The 18582-nt window shown below is 47.1% G+C and overlaps 1 protein-coding gene across 6 annotated transcripts in view; it reads left to right on the top strand.

Annotated features, from left to right (window-relative positions):
* Window positions 1-18582, top strand: part of elmo1 (engulfment and cell motility 1 (ced-12 homolog, C. elegans)) — an 80428-nt gene that overhangs the window by 57992 nt on the left and 3854 nt on the right. For 5 of the 6 annotated variants that reach the window (XM_060044178.1, XM_060044180.1, XM_060044179.1 and 2 more), the window contains 2 exons: window positions 13815-13978; window positions 16055-16167. In XM_060044178.1, the coding sequence (XP_059900161.1) occupies window positions 13815-13978; window positions 16055-16167 (277 nt within the window). Of the gene's footprint in view, window positions 1-4873; window positions 5529-13814; window positions 13979-16054; window positions 16168-18582 lie in introns of those variants that run through there. The other variant, XM_060044182.1, reaches the window with a different exon arrangement.

The following is an 18582-nucleotide window of genomic DNA, read 5'->3' as shown; positions in this document are numbered from 1 at the left end:
TGCGCCACTATTTAACAGTGGAACAGGTAGGAATCAAATGGGTTCCCCTTACGAAGGGTGATCAGACGTCCTCTTTTGCCCAGACATGCCCTCTTTTTGAGACACTTATAAAAATAAATGTGTCCAGGCGGAATTTCAAAATCGTCCGGGATTTTATTAAAGCCTCATACATGTTCACATTGAATTTGCGTTGCGTTCCTCTGGGTCGGTCACAAACTACTTAAGCTACGCCCTCCCCACCTCAGTTCTGTTCGCTTTGCATTGCTGGAAGTGAGTAGGGGGAGTGGTTAAGTAGAGCCTTCAGATTGGACGGTTTGACTTTAGAGTTACCGTCATGTTTTGTATATTTTTTTTGTTGCCATTATTGTTTTATAGGGACAAACATTAACAAATTTCTCCTACAGGGGATTGATAAAGTTCTATCTATTGAACAGAAAGAAACACTTGGTCATACTTTACACACTTTACCACAGCATTGGCCTACTGAATGCCACAGATATATTTTAAGCATTGGACTGAATGCCACATAAATATATAATTATGTTTTTGCACGTTTGCAACGTTTAAAAGTTCAGGGAAAAGTATAGCCTCTACTGGTGTTGCTTAGGCCAATATCCTTTTGAGGCAGTGTTGTTTCCGAATATTAGTGTTAAGGGCCAATAATGCTTACTATCATACATTAGTCACCATGTCTGTGGACGGGTTAGGGTTAGGGTTCGGGCTGGCTCCATACATTACGAAGGAGTTAGTAAAAGAGGTCAACGAGGCAAGTGGTGGATTCATTGAAATGGTTGAGGAAATTTGAATGCTGAGAAACTACAGCAATTTGAAAAGAGTTTGTTTGTTTATATTTTATATTGTGTGTTGAAAGTTTGATATTTAAACCAAAAATACAGCTACACTTTCACACCATCACTTTGTGTATTGTTTTTTTAATCTTTTATTATCATTTCTGAGTACATGGTCTTAAGAGACATCAGGCCTCTAGACTTTGAGTTAGGCCCTCAGTTTGGCTCTTTGATTGGTGAGTGCACACTTATCCTTTGGCACATTCATTAATGTATTGACATGAATGTTTCATATGTTCCAAAAAAACATGAATAACATGCACGACCGCGTTTTACGACTGCTTAATGGGTGCGATGTAGGTCTTAATTTTCATAGAAGTGGTCTTAAAAAAGTCTAAAAAAAGTCTTAAATTTGGGTTGATCAAACCTGGGGAAACCCTGTTAATGGGTGATGGTTACAAAGAGGCAGTCTTTGATGGAATAACCTTTGGATGGACGGCGTTATCTGGCGAGCGTTCTGTTGCGCTAAACAGTTGAACATCTCACTCTCTGTGCCTCGTGAGTCACGGTGCGCGCTGTTCTGGACGCTAGCAGGCGCCCCTCTCAGCACTATTAGGATCATCGCAACTCGAGTTTCACCAGATATGGGGATCACACAGCCTACGCATGGGTAACACAAACACACACACACACACCCTACACACCCTGCACACACAGACACACACGTCAAACACCCTACAGACACACACATTAAACACCCTACACACAAAGAATACACATTCAACTCCCTACACACAGACACACACACAAACGGACAGAAAGAAACACACATCAAACACCACACACACACACGCACACACCCACACACTGTACACACTGTATACACACTTGACATTCTACTATCCAGTGTGGAAATGCCACGCATTTTTTATGTAAAAAGTTGACAAACTAAATTGCTTGGTTTGAGTTTTGAATCAGGCATTGTTGGGTTTTATCTTTGCCTTGGTTTTTATTGTTGTCGTCCTGAGCTACGATCTGGCTCCTGAGTCAGGATCCAGAGATCAATGGAGACCGGAAGGAGACAAGAGGCTTCCCCAAATACCTGTGTGTGGGTGTGTGTGTGTGTGGGGGGGGGGTGATGCCTTTCAAGTGTTGAAAAGCTATATTGGATTTTATCAATGCACTTCAAATACGACACAAAGAGTTTTTCAGCGATTTGGCAAAGGAAAATGTTTCTGTATGGCCTAAGAATAAAGGGTTATAATTTCCAAACTGCATAAAGATCTGCAGAATCCTAAATGGATCCATTTGTATTTAGTTTCCAATCAACCACTTTTTTAATGAAGAAATCGTGTCCATAGGTTGATGCTACGTAATTCGACGCTATAATCAACAGTGCTTCAACAGTAGCCTTGTGATATGTTAGCTTCCCCAAGCCCAACCTCAATACTATAAATGTTCAAACTGTACTTATTCTTTATCTTGAGGTGGATTGATGAAGCACCTCAGCTTTTCCCCCCAAATCTCAGCCGTCCGTGCTCTCTCACCAGCGGGGGGGCTTTTGAATCGCCTGATGCGTCCTAACGCATAGGGCCAACGCGTGTGCTGATAATGGCGGGAAGTTATTTTCTGCCTCCCCTGCAGTGAGGCTGTTGCAGGGACGTGGGGACTGTTTGTCTGGGAGGGAGGGCTGTGTTCACGGGGGTGGGCGTGGTGAGTGACACACGGTCACACTGTTATCACCACCACTGTAGGGCCCCGGCCTGGACACAACGGTCCAGCACAAGGTGGGGAGCAGACCGAGGTAACGATTCAGACCCAAGGCTTTCATTTAAGGTTGTTTTAGAAGCGTACAGCTACTAAGGAGACTAGGAAGTACGACGTTCACAAAGCATTTTTGTTGTTATGACTACACATTAATGGTTCATATCCCTTCTTGGCTCAAGATGATGCCGGAATCCTTGGCCCGGCTGGTCGTTTACATAGTTGGAGATACATGAAGACCGGCTCATCGTTTCTGACTCGCATCACTAGGCTAAGAAAGCATACATCCTTGATGTTTTGGGGAAGTACGAAAGTCATCAATTAATTTCAGACAAATTCAGAGCCAAATTTCTTTATGAAAGAAAAAAGTATCTATATAAAATAAAATATAACATGTATAGTTCTTTAAACTCCTACTAATCTGCGTATGATGATATAGAAACGGTATAATCTGTGAATGGAGAATAATGACATTTGAACCGAGTTCAGAAACGTACAAACCGCTGCCCGCCACACAGTTGTTGTGGATAATGAGCTGTAATTACACCTTTGGTCGGGATAAGTGCTCATCTGTGGGTTTTAAATAAACCAGAGGAGGTTAAAGGCTGCCGGTGAGTGACTCCCCGTCTTTCTTCCACACTGTAAATAAAAGTGTCGAGCAAAGTTCCCCTCGCTCCTCGCCAGGTCGCCATGTTAGCATGCTAGCCTAGCGGAGGCTATGGTGAGCCACAACACAGAATGTGTGGGGTCGTTTGTTTGCCCCAGCCTTGTGTGTTGGTGTGACTGTGGGCTCAAGCTGTGGCTGTCTGTCGCACCTCTCTTTTGACTCGGTATTTGGTACACATTCAGCAGTTGCTCTGAATATTTCCCGCAATTTCCATCTCCAACTCCTCGTTTAGCATTGTTTCTATTATAAAGAGAAGATGGCCCATAATGTTTTATAAGTATCTTTTGGTTATTTACAATACACATCGTTGTGTTTCCATTAATGAAATAACCTGGGTTAATTACATACAGCTCATAACCTTGAACAGGGCTGCTTCTGAATGATGTACTGAGTATTGCTGAACATCAATGAACATCTCTCGTGGGCTAAGGCCTCTGAAAAGACTCCTTATTATGATGTATATGTGTACGGGCCTGTGTATTCATAATCCTCCCCCTGCATAGACAAAGGTTATGCTAATATGTATGTTTTTTTCAGGCCATTAAGCTTTGTGTGTATTTCGCCATCTGTTCGGTAACACCAGTAAATACATTTATGTCATATTTATTTCAAGGCTGGGAAAATAATAATTTGCCAAAATAAAACAATGAACTCTTTACAGCTCCTAGTGAGTGTTGATAACATAAAGGCATTGGCCAGCGTGCGCGGGACGCGTTTTGGGATGGAGAAGCTATGATGTGCATGAGGGCTGGCTCTTCATGGCTGGCTGAGCCGCACGCCCACCCCCCCTCCCACCCTAACCTACCCCTCTCCCATTCCCCCTGCCCCGCACGCACACGCACACGCGCACGCACACAACTGGGTTCACAGTCATGTAAGAAAATGTCATAATGTCACACACACACACACACACACACACACACACACACACACACACACACACACACACACACACACACACACACACACACACACACACACACACACACACACACTCCCATGCACTTACATCCAGCTAATTATGTTTTGAAGAGTGTTTAGCGAAATCCAGCGGTGAATAGTGGTGGTTGGATGGAGGGGAAAGGTGTGTGTGTGTTTGTGTGCGTGTCTGTGTGCGTGCTCAGTCCGCCAAGCAACAGTTGCCTTTGTTTCCATAGCAACCCCCATCGAATTACCTACGCTGCGCTGAACCTCTCTGGCTCAGCCTCTTCTTCTTCTCCTCCCTGTATTTCAGCCTTTTGTGTTCCAGCCTGTTCTTTAGAAGCGCGTGTGTGTCTGTGTGTGTGGGGGTGTGTTACAAGCGTCCGACTTGTACCACTGCCGGGAGTCTCTTCATCCAAATGTATCTTCTGAGTGCTCCCTCCTCCTCCTCAAACCCCCCCCGCCCCCCTCTTCAGACACAAGCCTCCATCTCTCCTCAAGTACACACACACACACACACACACACACACGCACACGCACGCGCACACGCACGCGCACGCGCACGCGCACGCGCACGCGCACGCACGCGCACGCGCACGCGCGCGCGCGCGCGGTGATGGAGCGGCTCACAGTCTCCCTCTCTTCTCCCTCCCTCTCTTCTCCTCCTCCTCTACTGCTCCCCTCCCCCTCCCGTTGTCTAAACCGCTCTCACCAGCCTCCCACTCCTCCACACACACACACAGCCACGCACACACACACACACGCACACACAGCCATCTACCATGTGATCCGCAAGCGGCCGCTCCCATTGGCGGACTGTGATGGTGGCGTGCGTCCAATCAGTGATTAAGCTCTGAGATCAACATAAGCAGAGCAGAGCTGCCTGGCTGATGCTCTTAGAGTCACAGAGACCGAGCGAGAGAGAGGGAGGGAGGAAGCAAGGAAGAGACACACCGAGCGATACAACACTCTGCTGCTTTTCTTTGCCATGCTACATATTGGTCTTTTGTAAAAGACGCGCGTGTTTTACAAAGCGTGGGGAGGCGGAGGAGGAGGCGTGTGGAGACAGAACGCGGGGCGCGGGATAGAGCGAGAGAGGGAAGAACAGGAGCGAACGAGGGGTGAAGGTGGACGAGCGCCTTCATTAGACTGTCTCTGTCCCCTTTGCGTGGCTGCCATTACTCCTAACAGGCTGCAATTAGCCCGCTCTCCTCCATCTGCTCCATCCATCCTTCTACTTATACCTCCGTCCTGCTCGCTCCTGCCCACACGCTCCTCTTTGGAAACAGACACACACACTCACTCTCTCTCACAGACACACACACTGGGCATTGGTCTGTCATCACGAAGAAGAGCATCACTCACAGCCATGGAGGTGACACACACAGGTGAGTACCAATAAAGTGTGTGTGTGTGTGTGTGTGTGTGTGTGTGTGTGTGTGTGTGTGTGTGTGTGTGTGTGTGTGTGTGTGTGTGTGTGTGTGTGTGTGTGTGTGTGTGTGTGTGTGTGTGTGGGGAGAGGAGGAGAGAGGGGTGAGGGTCCGGTGTTTACGGTGTTGCCTGGATGAGGAGGATGAAGAGGGAGGAGGATGGAGGAAAGGACGGATAATAATATGAAGGCAGGTAGGGAGAAACAACAGCGGGCGGCCGAGAGTGAGAGAAGAGTGGAATAAGAGAGAGAGAGCAAGAGGGAGGGAGGCAGTGGAACCAGATGGGGCATTGCTGGATGAGCGGTAAGCAGGTTAGACCACGAGCTAGAGCACAACCTAATAAACACTCTCGCACATAATGTACTAAATTAATATTGTCTCTCTCTCTCCACCTCTCACACTCTCTTCAACATCATTGTAATGGTGCTGATGCTGTGTGTGTGTGTGTGTGTGTGTGTGTGTGTGTGTGTGTGTGTGTGTGTGTGTGTGTGTGTGTGTGTGTGTGTGTGTGTGTGTGTGTGTGTGTGTGTGTGTGTGTGTGTGTAGGCTGTTGGGGGGGGGGGGGATGGGCACTGTTGTGATAGAATTACTCCACATATGACTGTGGCTCGCGGTGTGTGTGTGTGTGTATGAGACTGGAGGACTCCAGATCCACCGTGGCTGGTGTTCTACTACGGCCCCAGCGTCTCCGTCTCTGTCAGTCGGCTGCAGCCTCCACCCACACACCGTGGGTGTGATAGCATGATGCTAGTCCGCGGGCTAAAAAGCATGCGCCTAAAAGACACCATTTGAGCGAGTGTGTGAGCGCTGTGATGAAACACAGGACATGATGAGGTTGATGTAACGCTGGAGCGGGTGTGTTGTTAGAAGTTTTGCTTAAGCTGGGCTTCTGTCAGGTCCAGATATCCTCTTGCGACTAAGTGGGTGCTGTGTATCCTGCCAAAGTGCTTCTGAGCAGTTCTGGTGCCTTTTTGGTCAAATTCGGTCTACATTTAACATTCAGTGTGTATTGTAAATACCCACAACGCCATGCTGTAATTCTTTATTGTTATCTCGGCCGATAATCTCTTTTGTTCAGCCGTAGTGTAGAGTTCACGGCCTGTGTAGGATTATTGACATGGTTACCCTCAACCCCCCCAGAATTGAGACCACACACACATACACATACACATACAGACACACACACACACACACACACACACACACACACACACACACACACACACACACACACACACACACACACACACACACACACACACACACACACACACACACACTATCTCTCTCCTTCCCTATCTCTCTGTCTCTCTGACTCTCTGACTATCTCCTCGTTCTCTATCTCTCTCTCTGTCTCTGTCTCTCCTTCTCTCTCTCTCTAACTCACTCACTCACTCACTCACTCACTCACTCACTCACTCACTCACTCACTCTCTAACTCACTCACTCACTCACTCACTCACTCTCTAACTCACTCACTCACTCACTCACTCACTCACTCACTCACTCACTCACTCACTCACTCACTCACTCACACCGAATGCACCATTGTGAGATCCAGCCCCGGGTGTATTCAAGGCCACTTATCTGCTCTCTAGTGCAGAAGGGAGCGTTTTTGCTGTCATTAAGGTTGCTTTGGTTCAGAGGAAGTCATTCGTTTCCTCCAATAGATTCCTGTCTCTGTCCTTCATCTTATGGCAGTAGCAGGGGGATGTGCACATGCATGATTCACGACATACCACCATGGCTCCAATCAATAAGTCGCCACATCTCCATAGAAAACATGACAAGAAATGGCTGATGAATAGGCGGAGAGCGGTGCCCGAAAGGAGAGGTGGTAGGGGAGGGAATGCCGCACACGTCACATGACCACCATCGCTGGGGTTGCTGTTGTCAAGCAGTGGGGGAGGGGGGGTACAAGGCGAGCATCTGTGTATAAGTCAAATCTGATAAAAAACTGCCCCTCACACCGTCCCTCCCTTCCTCTTCATCGTCATCTTCATCGCATGCCACTCACCTCTCTCCCTCTTTCTCTCTCTCCCTCTCTCTCCCCCTTTCTCTCTCTCTCCCTCTCTCTCCCCCTTTCTCTCTCCCTCCAACTCTCAATTCTCCCCGTGGCTAGCTGTGTTTCCCCCGGCTTTGTCTTTTACCTCTCCACTGTCTATTTTTACACTCTCACTGTTTTCCCTCCCTCCATCCCTCTTTACCTTTCTCATTTTCTGTTGTTCAGTTCAGACAGGGCTATTTATATCCCTCCCACTCCATCAAATACCATGGCTTTACCCTTTTTGGTTTGTAGTTCAAATCCTCTCTCTCTCCTCTCTCTCTCGTTCTCTTTGACACATGTCTGTTCATTGGGCCACAAATACATATCTACTTATTTGTTAAAGATGGGTGAATGTTTGCATCTCCCTGACGGATTCATTTATTCTCACACATGCACACACATTCACACACCCTGCGTGAATGAGAAGCCTGCTTGCGTGGATTGGGACACTAAATGTAGCAGTCCAAAGTACATGTGGGCATTGGGTGTGTGTGTTTGCCTGCATGCGTGCTTGCGAGCGAGCGAGTGATTCACTGCTGATATAACCAGGAGTATTGCCTGCCTGTTGGCGTTATTTCATGCGCCATCCTGTTTCTGTGTTTTTATTTTTACGGATGTAATCCTAAATGGATTAGCCATTCCTAAACTCTGTTCACGGAAAGACCCGATCTGAGAGGGAGGGTATGACGATACAGAGAGTGTGTGTGCTGTACAGGCGGAGGATGAACCGTTGGAGAAAGACTGTAGACACAAAGTGACAAACATGCTTGCCATTATAATAACTCTTCCCTTCGTATGTCATTGCCACAGCGATGTCCAGGCCAGACCGGGAGCTCTGGTCACGGTCCGAACCTATCCTCTGCTTTTGCGGTCTCTTCTTTTCAGGGCCACAATACAAAGTTGTCACTATGACAGCGCCATAGTACGCTAAAGTAATTAGGTAATAACGCTTGCATTACGTAATGCAACCAAACCAAGATAGGGTGTGATGTTTCAACCAATAGGAAACGAGGGAAGCATGCAGGACATTCATATGCACAGTAAAGTCAAGTCCATTTTATTGCGTAGCCGTTCACCACAGGTATAGTCCTCAAAGGCTTTACAGGCCATACTTAATGAAGACCCCTTAACCTGAGTCCTAAAAATGGACCCTCTTCTTCTAATGATCAATATCACTTTCCCAGTTTTACATAAAATAACACTGCACACAGTAAAATCAAAACCTAAATGTAAAACCGCTCTCGCTCTCACTCTCTCGCACGCACTTACTCTCGCCCTCTCTCTCTCGTCCACCTCCCCACCATTGTTTCACATGAAATGGCTAGCGGGCCATGTTTGAAAGGGCTGATATTAATTTAAGGGAGGATGGTGGCGGCTGGAGGAAGAGAACATGTCATTACGGTTTCAATAGCAAGGAGAATGGATTTCCTTTATTCTCTTGGTCTGACCCTTATTAAAGAATGGCACCCTCACTCCAAGTGTGGGTGTGCGTGTGTATATGTGTGATGGTTCCATACTGGCTAGGACATGTGTACAATATGCTTCACTTGAAGTGTGGGTGTTTGTGTGCATGTGTAGGCACATCCTGTGTGTGGTTAGTCTGTGCCCCTATCCTGTGTGTGTGTGTGTGTGTGTGTGTGTGTGTGTGTGTGTGTGTGTGTGTGTGTGTGTGTGTGTGTGTGTGTGCGTGTGCGCGCGCAGACGGCGTTCTTCTGGGTCGTAACTGGGCCATAAATCCGGGACCAGTCTCTGGGTGGACAGTGCCATCGTCAGCATGTGAGATTGGCTTTTTGATTGCCTCCAAGGAGTGGCGGTGAAGTCATTATTCTGCCATTACCGCCTGACTATTGGTCCAGCAATAAGTGCCAATCTCCAGATGCACCCACAGCCAGGCCACCCGGGGACGGAGGACGGGGGGGCGAGGTTGGCCAGTACATAATGCCATTAGGGCTCTCTTGGGTACACAGAGCTACGATGGGAACCACTCACCCACTGGGTGACAGGTGGTGGCCGGGTCATTTCTCACTGATCACATGATCAATGTGGGGGGTAGGGGGGGGTGGGTAATGGGGCATTGAGAGCCGTTTCCAATTGAAGAGGACCTTCCCTGTCAAAGTGAGAGGGAATGATTTTGGGCCAGGTATTTGGAATGAGCCATCTGTGTTTTTATTATTGGCACATCTAAGAGGTTTTGGTATTGCTTAATTAACCAGTGGGACAGAAGCACATTGGATCACCTTTTTTTTTTCTCGGTTGTTTCAAACTGCAGACATATACATATATGTAAACATATAAAATATACACAACAATCTCTGAAAAGATATTTACAGGACATTTTTCAAAATAAGTAAGAAATCCATGAACTCAACCTTAAGAGCCCACCCCCCCCCCCCCGGGACCCCCTACCATGCCAGTGCTTTAATTCCTGATGTCGCCGGCCCGGGCACATTAGTCTTCGGCTGCCTGTAAATCTCCTTCCAGAGAAGATCTGAGAGAGTGCTGGCAGGATGGCGCCAATGAATTATGAATCGACACCTCTGAGGAAAGAGAGATCAATTATGTTTCAGGGAGGAGGGACGAGGAGAAGAAGAAGGAGGCAGGTGTTTTTCCTCAAGGTCGCCTGTTTCATCAGCTACACTGTGGAGCGGAGGAGGTGATGGCGGCAGCTGTGATGTGAGATTTGTGCTTGGCTTGAAGGGCTTCCCCCCCCCCCCCCCCCGTCATACTCCAGACATGGCGCGGTTCCGCAGGAACGTGTTATTCCTCGCACACGCCGCAGGAGAGACTCTCATCTCCTACCGAGTCTGCAATGTCCGGGGGGTTGTGTCTACAATCCCTTCCTACCACCACAAATTAAACCGACCCACAGAAATGACCTACGCCTGAGCTATCGCCAGACACAACCGAGGGGAAAGCTGAGCTAGAAAAGTCATTATGACCCTCCCCTCCACCCTCCCCTGTTGAGAAGGGACTGGTTGTTCCTATTAGATGTGATGAATATTCACCGTGTTAATTAGCGTGAGTGCAGCCGGATGGGCCAGCGCCGATTGTTTTTCCTGCCCGAGTCTAGGGGGGGCATCGAGCCCTGCCCAGAGGGGAGGACGTTGCGTGAGGACCTCAGGACGCAGGTCTGTGTCACCGCCTCTGGAGCTTTACTGCACGTGCAACAAAAGCCGGGTGATTTAAACCGCATCCAAACCGCTGAAATATGTGAGCCGCTTTAGGATGTCGTAGAATACAGTCACGATAAAACTTCCCGGGACAGGAGAGAAAGGGTGGTTACAAGACCACAAATGTCCAGTGAAGAGCGAGGGATTTAGTGGACATGCCAATATGTGAATGGCCTTTCCAGTACCGGGTTCCTGGAGATGAGCCCAACAGGGCCAGGTTTTGTGCCGGTGGTATATGGCGTGTTTGTCCGGTGCTCTGGAGGGCTACTGGCAACAGAAAGGTTGTTGGATCAATCCCCAGGTTCTGCTCATTCAGGTGGACAAGTGTCCCAAATGCAAGACACTGAAGTCATACATTTAGATTTGTTGTTCCATGGTAACGTTGATAATCTGGATCAACGCCTGCCGAGTACCAAGTACCAATCCTACTACCATAGCCTAGTACCAAGTACCAATACCTACTACCATAGCCTAGTACCAAGTACCAATACCTACTACCATAGCCTAGTACCAAGTACCAATACCTACTACCATAGCCTAGTACAAGCAGGGTTGTATTCATCTGCACTTAGTACTTATATGAATTGCCTCAAACAGTTAAAACTAAACTCCAAATGCGGTTTCTTTTGGAGTTTGTACTGATGTTTTTTCTCCCATAACCTGCATGTGAGTCCTGGGATTGGATGCCAGCAGTCAAAGTATTAGACTGAAGTCTCAGCGATGGGTTCAAACCGTTCTGTGGCCCTCGTGGCGTAGTGCTGCCTTCCCATGTAATGACTCTCGCATCAGCGCTCCGGGATAATCCCCTTGTGTGAGGCCTGGCACTCTCTTAAGGTTTTTATCCCTTTCTCCTTTCTGCCGGCTGGCTCGTTTATGTACAATCCTGTCATCTTATACGACACGAGCAAAATCAAAACTCTAATCTTCTTATAGATCCAAGGGTTGGTGATTAAATGCTTGAATCCGACTCTTGCGATAACATTGTTCCACAAATTGGCTCTTTGCATTTTTATGAGGATGCTGGCGTTGTGCTTAAGAAGCGTCTCGTATGGCGTCTTATTTAACAGCCTCGGATCCAGACGAACGACATGCAAAGATAATTCTAGCAGAAAATTGGCTGTGAACCGAATCTATGGAGCTTCCACCCTCCCACGCAATATCGCCCATCCATGCACATGGACGCAATATCAAAACATAAACGTACAGCCCTAATCCAACATAAACCGCGCTGGTCACACCAGTGTGACCAGTGCAGCTTACAGTGCATCGACAAGGATGACGTGAACCGCAGGGGGCCATTCCCCCCACGGCGGACGGAGCCATTACACAATAACAACAACAAACGACATGACAACAAATGACATGGTCGGGCTCCCCGCGCTGACGATTACTTCTCCTGGTCTGTGAGATGTGAGCGCTGGTCTCTGATTGGATGAACCAACAGCTGTGGCTTCCCCCCTCGTCCCTGCCCCCTGCGGGTGTTTAGCTAACAAGGATGATCCCCCCCCCCCCCATCAGTGCTGCCTGTCACTTCCACTGCTGCGCAACACGCTACGCTATGTGCGCTAACTCGGAGAGCGAAGGCCTATGGTGCTTTGGTTCCAAACTCCAGAGAGACCTCCATCCTCTAGCTACCTATCATAGAGAGTGTATCTGGATGGGTGTTTGTTTGTTGTGTCCTGCATTCTATTTTGTCTTGGTGTGATCTCTTGAAGGTGGCTGAATTAGTGGGAGGGGTTTCTACACCGTTTTAGTTTTTTGTGCGTTGCGTGTGGAACCGAGGAAGACAAGCTAGCTACAGCGTTCTCAGCTAACCCTTTCATAAATTATAAACACTTCCACTCTACTTGAATTCCCTTCTATATTTATCTTTATTTTACTTTTTTATTCTTGTGTTGTGTATGTGCGTCTACGGTTTTAGATGTGTAATGGCGGTTTGAAGAAAACATTTCAGAAAAGGTGTGATATTTATTTGATTGGCTAATGGGGTGAGCGCAGAGCAGATCCGCTGGCTCCTCCAGCTCTCATTAGTCGTGAAGAGATGAATCCTTTTGTTACCGCTCGGTATCTCTGGCTTCCTCCCACAGCCCCTCAGCCTCCATTAATAATAACTTTAATATTAATCATGGCTTGTGTTTACAGTAGTGCTTTTCAAGATACCCAAAGCGTTTAAAATCTTGACAAGAAAATGTATTTTCTGTGTTGGGACAGCTAGAGTCAGACCATTCATCTCAATTTCCAAATCCTCTTTCATCTGATTTAATCCAATGGATTAAATCGAAGGTAACTCAATCGTGACATCACGATGATGAGTGTCCCCAGTGTTTGGAAGCAAAAGGCCCAGACCTAAAAAGAAAAGGCCAGGTTTGGTTTTATCATCAGTGTTGGAGTTCTTCACCATTATAAAGATATCCAGAAGAACGTAGTTTGTTTCATTAGCTCTTATGTGTCGTGGGGGAGGGCATTATTGCGTAATTTAACGCTATCCATTGCTACAACGTTATTTGGAGCGATGTGTATACAGTGTATACACATCGCTCCAATTAGCTTTAGCTTTATAGTGTATACTATACACGGTGATCAGATGGCCGACTCCTCTCACTGCCCTCCAGTCACGCGTGACGCTGGGCTTTGCGGTTGACTGGCCACTGTTCGTTGTACATCTAGCTCTGGGTGTGGGTGAAGTCTCTAGCGTGGGTTACTGGCCCTAGCTCAGAGGGAGAGGGACTGCATTCATCCACCACCTGGGGATACACTGGAGCCATGTTTATTTATTTTATTTAAAGCGGATTTAGCTTCAGATTTAGATTTCCTTTTTTTGTATTGTTAATTCTTTTTATTTAATTGTTGCATTATAAATTATTATTTGAGTCATGTCAACGGTCTTCCACATTTACCTTCTTATTCCATTGTATTCTTTTTTTTCAAAAGTGTTGTTAAACTAAACTAAAGGCTCCCTACGATTGTGTCTTTTGGTAGTGCGCTGTTGTGTCTCAACGTGGCCTCTGTGTGTGTTTGTGTGTGCAGGTAATGCAGGTGGTGCGGGAGCAGATCATGCGAACACTCACGCACAAGCCTAACTCCCTGGACCAGTTCAAGAGTCGCCTTCAGAACATGAGCTACACTGAGATCCTGAAGATACGTCAGTCAGAGAGGATGAACCAGGAGGACTTCCAGTCCCGCCCCATCGTGTGAGTATCCACCAATCGGTGTGCTGAAGCCCCGACGACATGTTTGTTCGCTTGTTTAGCCCCCTTGACGCATAGTGAGATGGTAAACGAGGAGAGCACTCAGGATACTCAGTAGATCCTTGAGCAAAATTTCCAAAACCGATATCTAATCCTCAATGACACGTATAATCACTTCAAGCCCCTTTCTATCAGTTGTGAAATGTCAAAATAGTGAATGACGCATTTGAATACATCGTAATTGGTGAATTGTGATGATTTACTGGAGAGATTTGCTGAGGATTACGACAGAGTACCTTCTGATGTTATCCATTGAGATTATGGGCTGTTGAGCATCGCCATCAGAGACGCAACATTAAAAAAAAAATCTGTTGCTGAAACCTAAGATTTCAATTACAATTAGGGCATATAGCAGACGCTTTTATCCAAAGCGACTTACATCGGTTAATACACACATTGACACGCCGACGGCAGAGTCAACCATGCAAGGCGACAGCCAGCTCGTCAGGAGCAGTTAGGGTTAAGTGTCTTGCTCCGGGACACATCAACACTCAGCTAGGAGGAGCTGGGGATCGAACTAGCAACCTCGGTTACAAGGCAACTGCTCCACCTCCTGAGCTAAGCCGACCCTAAGATATCACCCTACTCACGCAACAGCCTCATACATGTTTTCTAAATGTTTTCTAAATGTCTGAATGTAAAACGTGATTCGTCCGCTCCAGGGTCTGGTTGGCTGCTGTTGAATTAACAAAAATACATTGTTCCATTCATGTGATCGATGGCTGCCATTGGCCCAGACATAGGAAGCACTGTGTAGTGATGGAGAACTCCAATTAAAATGTGATCTTCAGCCAATGGGGAGTCAATCCTGCATTAATGATATCTTGTTCATTAGCCCAAGCAGAGGTCGTCGTGCAATATTTCATTTGTGGATGTTCATCATGGATACAAGAAAAGCCTGTTTGAGTACATGGTTTTGTGACTCACTTCTGTTGGAGCTAGCAGGCTTATATGGAAATATTTATTTTAGCCTGGTCAATCATGATCAATGCCAAGACAAGAATTGATAGAGAATATTAGATGCCATTCGTCAGTTTAGATAGCTAATCATTTGGACAGTTGCTGCATCCAATTTAGAGTATTGGATTACCCCCAGCTTTAACGACTGTCTATTTACGAGGCGTAACTTGAGTGCAACGGGGACTTAGCGGCATAGTGACTTTACTTTTGCTCCAGTTTTCATAGCCTCACATAACAACCTTGAATATACGGAGCATGTAATCAAACACTCACCGTAGATCCACTCATTAATGCTAAGGAGTTATAATTTTTTTTATCACATGGTAACTTTTAATGAAGTCCACCAAAAACAGAAACTTGCCCGGATGAAGCTCATAAATCCATTATGGAATGAGCCACAAATCAGCATTTATGATGCTTCAAATGTATTCTAAGCCAATTTTCTAAATGCTGTGCAACAGACATTCCGGTGCCTCCTAATTCAATCGGTCAGTGTGCTCTCCAGTGTCCCCAGTGAGGAGGATTACCCTCCCACTAAACCAGAGAGAGAGAGAGAGAGAGAGAGAGAGAGAGAGAGAGAGAGAGAGAGAGAGAGAGAGAGAGAGAGAGAGAGAGAGAGAGAGAGAGAGAGAGAGAGAGAGAGAGAGAGAGAGAGAGAGAGAGAGAGAGAGAGAGAGAGAGAGAGAGAGAGAGAGAGAGAGAGAGAGAGAGAGAGAGAGAGAGAGAGAGAGCGCGGATGCTACATTTGAGACATTGATGCTACATTTGAGACATTGATGCTACATTTGAGACATTGATGTACACGCTAAACGTAATCGATGCAGCATGAGGGGTGTGGTGCATGCGCACATTAAGGGTGTATGCAGGCAGTTTGTGTGTTTAAATATATGCACTCACCCACATCCCAGATCCAATCTAAGGGCAGGGGTATCAAAGTATCGATCAGCTGCATCCTGATTTGCTGGCTGCCCATCTTCACACCTGATGTGTCTGACAGGAGAGGACTGCCACACCTGGTTAGATAGACGTATTAACTGAGTGTGTGTGTATGTGTTCCAGAGAGCTGAGGGAGAAGATCCAGCCTGAGATCATGGAGCTGATCAAACAGCAGAGGCTCAACAGGCTGTGTGAGGGCACCTGCTTCAAGAAGACCAACAACCGCAGGAAGCCAGGTCCGGACACATCTACACACACACCCTCACACTCTAACATACCCCCACACACACACGCACACACACACACTCACTCTAACATACACACGCACACATACACACACACTCTAACATACCCACACACACACATGCACATACACACACACACTCCCTCACACACACACACACACACACACACACGCACACGCACACACACATGCACTTGCCCCTACAACCAAACACATGGTCTCTCTCCGATACACTCAGTCACTCACCCACCCACCCAAAACTACCCCCAAACACACCGAACACACACATACACACTCTCAAACACACGAACAAGCAAACATACACACCCTCTCACAAACCGTAACCTGCGTATCACCATACGTCCTTCTCGGTGTACCACCCTCCCACCGTTGACTGACGGGATTGTATATTTCTATAGTGGTGTGCATGGTGCTCTGAACCCCGACGTGTTCACTCCAGCTCCATCAGAGCCCAGCCCCTCCACACCCATCCTGTAACCTGGATCTGGCTGCTCTTCCAATCTCGACCTGCACACTAAAGAGGAGAAACGATAGGGCGCGGTTTGAGGCACCTTTTTCTAGGTGATGTCTTTTTTGTGCTAAAAGTGAGCCAGATGTCCTCGAACGCGCCGTCGGCACGGCAGCGTATTCACTGAGGAACACATTAGGTGTACGGAGAGCCACACAGGAACTCGAACTCTGCTCAGTCACACACATCCCATAATCCACTGTTTGAAGACGTTCCCCTTCTCAGTGGATCCCCTCAGTGGAGGGGGGCAATGCCAGAGGGCTCCACATGGGTCCACGTCATGGACTCTTTGTCACACCCCTCCCCTGTCCTCTTTCTGTTTTTATACTTTATCTCAGACATAGAGGGGTAGTTTCATGTGCCAGAGGTATTATGGGGTGGCTCTAGAGTCAAGGTGACTGTAGATATTCTCTCTTTCCTTCACCTCAATCTCTTTTTAACATCCATTATTTTCCATTATTTCGGATCCAAACGGCTCTGTTCATTCAGTAAGAACACCGTTTTGTCATCGAGGCCACTTTATTCTTAACGATTGATAAATATGCTTAAGAGACTTGAACTGTAATCAGAAGCATCCTATCTACTGATTAAATCAGTATTTTAGCAGATTGAGCAGATCTGGAGGGAGTCCAAAGGCCCAACGCGGGGGTGTTGGGGGCCGTGGTTTCTACCACCCTGAAGGCATTGCATTGACCTGGTGGACTGGGCGTACATCGGTGGTTTGGGATTGATGCTATTAAGCAGAGGAGCGTCGTAAACTGAATCTCCTACTGCCTTTATTATGCTTTATTATGTTATTTATTGGGGTAATTACTTTTAGTGGTCCTAGTTATAGAAATTGCAAACCATACACAGGGGCTAAACACACACACACACACACACACACACACACACACACACACACACACACACACAGGTTCCACATTCAAGATGAAACCCGATGTTCCTGGTTTGTTTCGACCCAGTAGAGACTGATCATTCGTCCCGTGGGAATCCCGTGGCTTTTGAAGATACACTTTAGCATAATGAACACACCGGGGGTAACTCCTAACTATTCAGCCGTCTTTGAGTTCCCAAATCCCGCCCAGAAGACATAGTAATAATGAATATAACAAATTACAATTGTTAGAAGTTTCTGCGCATGTGTTTGCGTGCATAATGTCTGCCTCTGAGGCGCTCTCTCCCTCCCTATTCCTCAGTGGCTCTTCAAGCCGTTTAAACACACCGCCCGCTCTAGGCTCTCAAAGTACAGGGCTTAGATACGAGGGATAACACACCTTTTAGTATCAAGTGGAAGTGTAGATGAGCCCTCTTTGGGACGGATCTTACGGATCAGGCCTTTTATCACGGGGATAGGATGCAGCAGGGTGGGGCAAACTGTCCTTTGTGCTCCTGTAGGGACTGCTGACTCGGGAGTACAACGTTTGACTGAAATGCAGCAGATATATCAGATGAAGCCCCCACACACACACACACACACACCCTCCTTCAGTCTCTCTACTGCTACGCCACTCACACTCACACACACACACACACACACACACACACACACACACACACACACACACACACACACACACACACACACACACACACCCTTGATGCTGATTTTGCACACCTTCACACTTTCTCCCCCCCCCCCCAACCATCAAATATTCATCGGGCCTGCAATTCATTGAAAATCGCTCCCCTCCTCTCATCTCCCCTCCTTCATCCCTTTTTGTCCAAGGAGTGGATATGATATATATACTGTGGGGGGGTATTTCCACCAGACCGGCTCTGCATGGAAGGCTCTGGTGACAGGTACTCGTTGCACAAGCCCAGCTGTTGGAAAATTCAAAAAGCGACAAAACAATATCTAGTGCTTCTGATTTATAT

This window comes from Gadus macrocephalus, chromosome 22, assembly GCF_031168955.1.
Source record: "Gadus macrocephalus chromosome 22, ASM3116895v1".
Taxonomy (NCBI): domain Eukaryota; kingdom Metazoa; phylum Chordata; class Actinopteri; order Gadiformes; family Gadidae; genus Gadus; species Gadus macrocephalus.
This window is presented reverse-complemented; position numbering and strand designations above follow the sequence as displayed.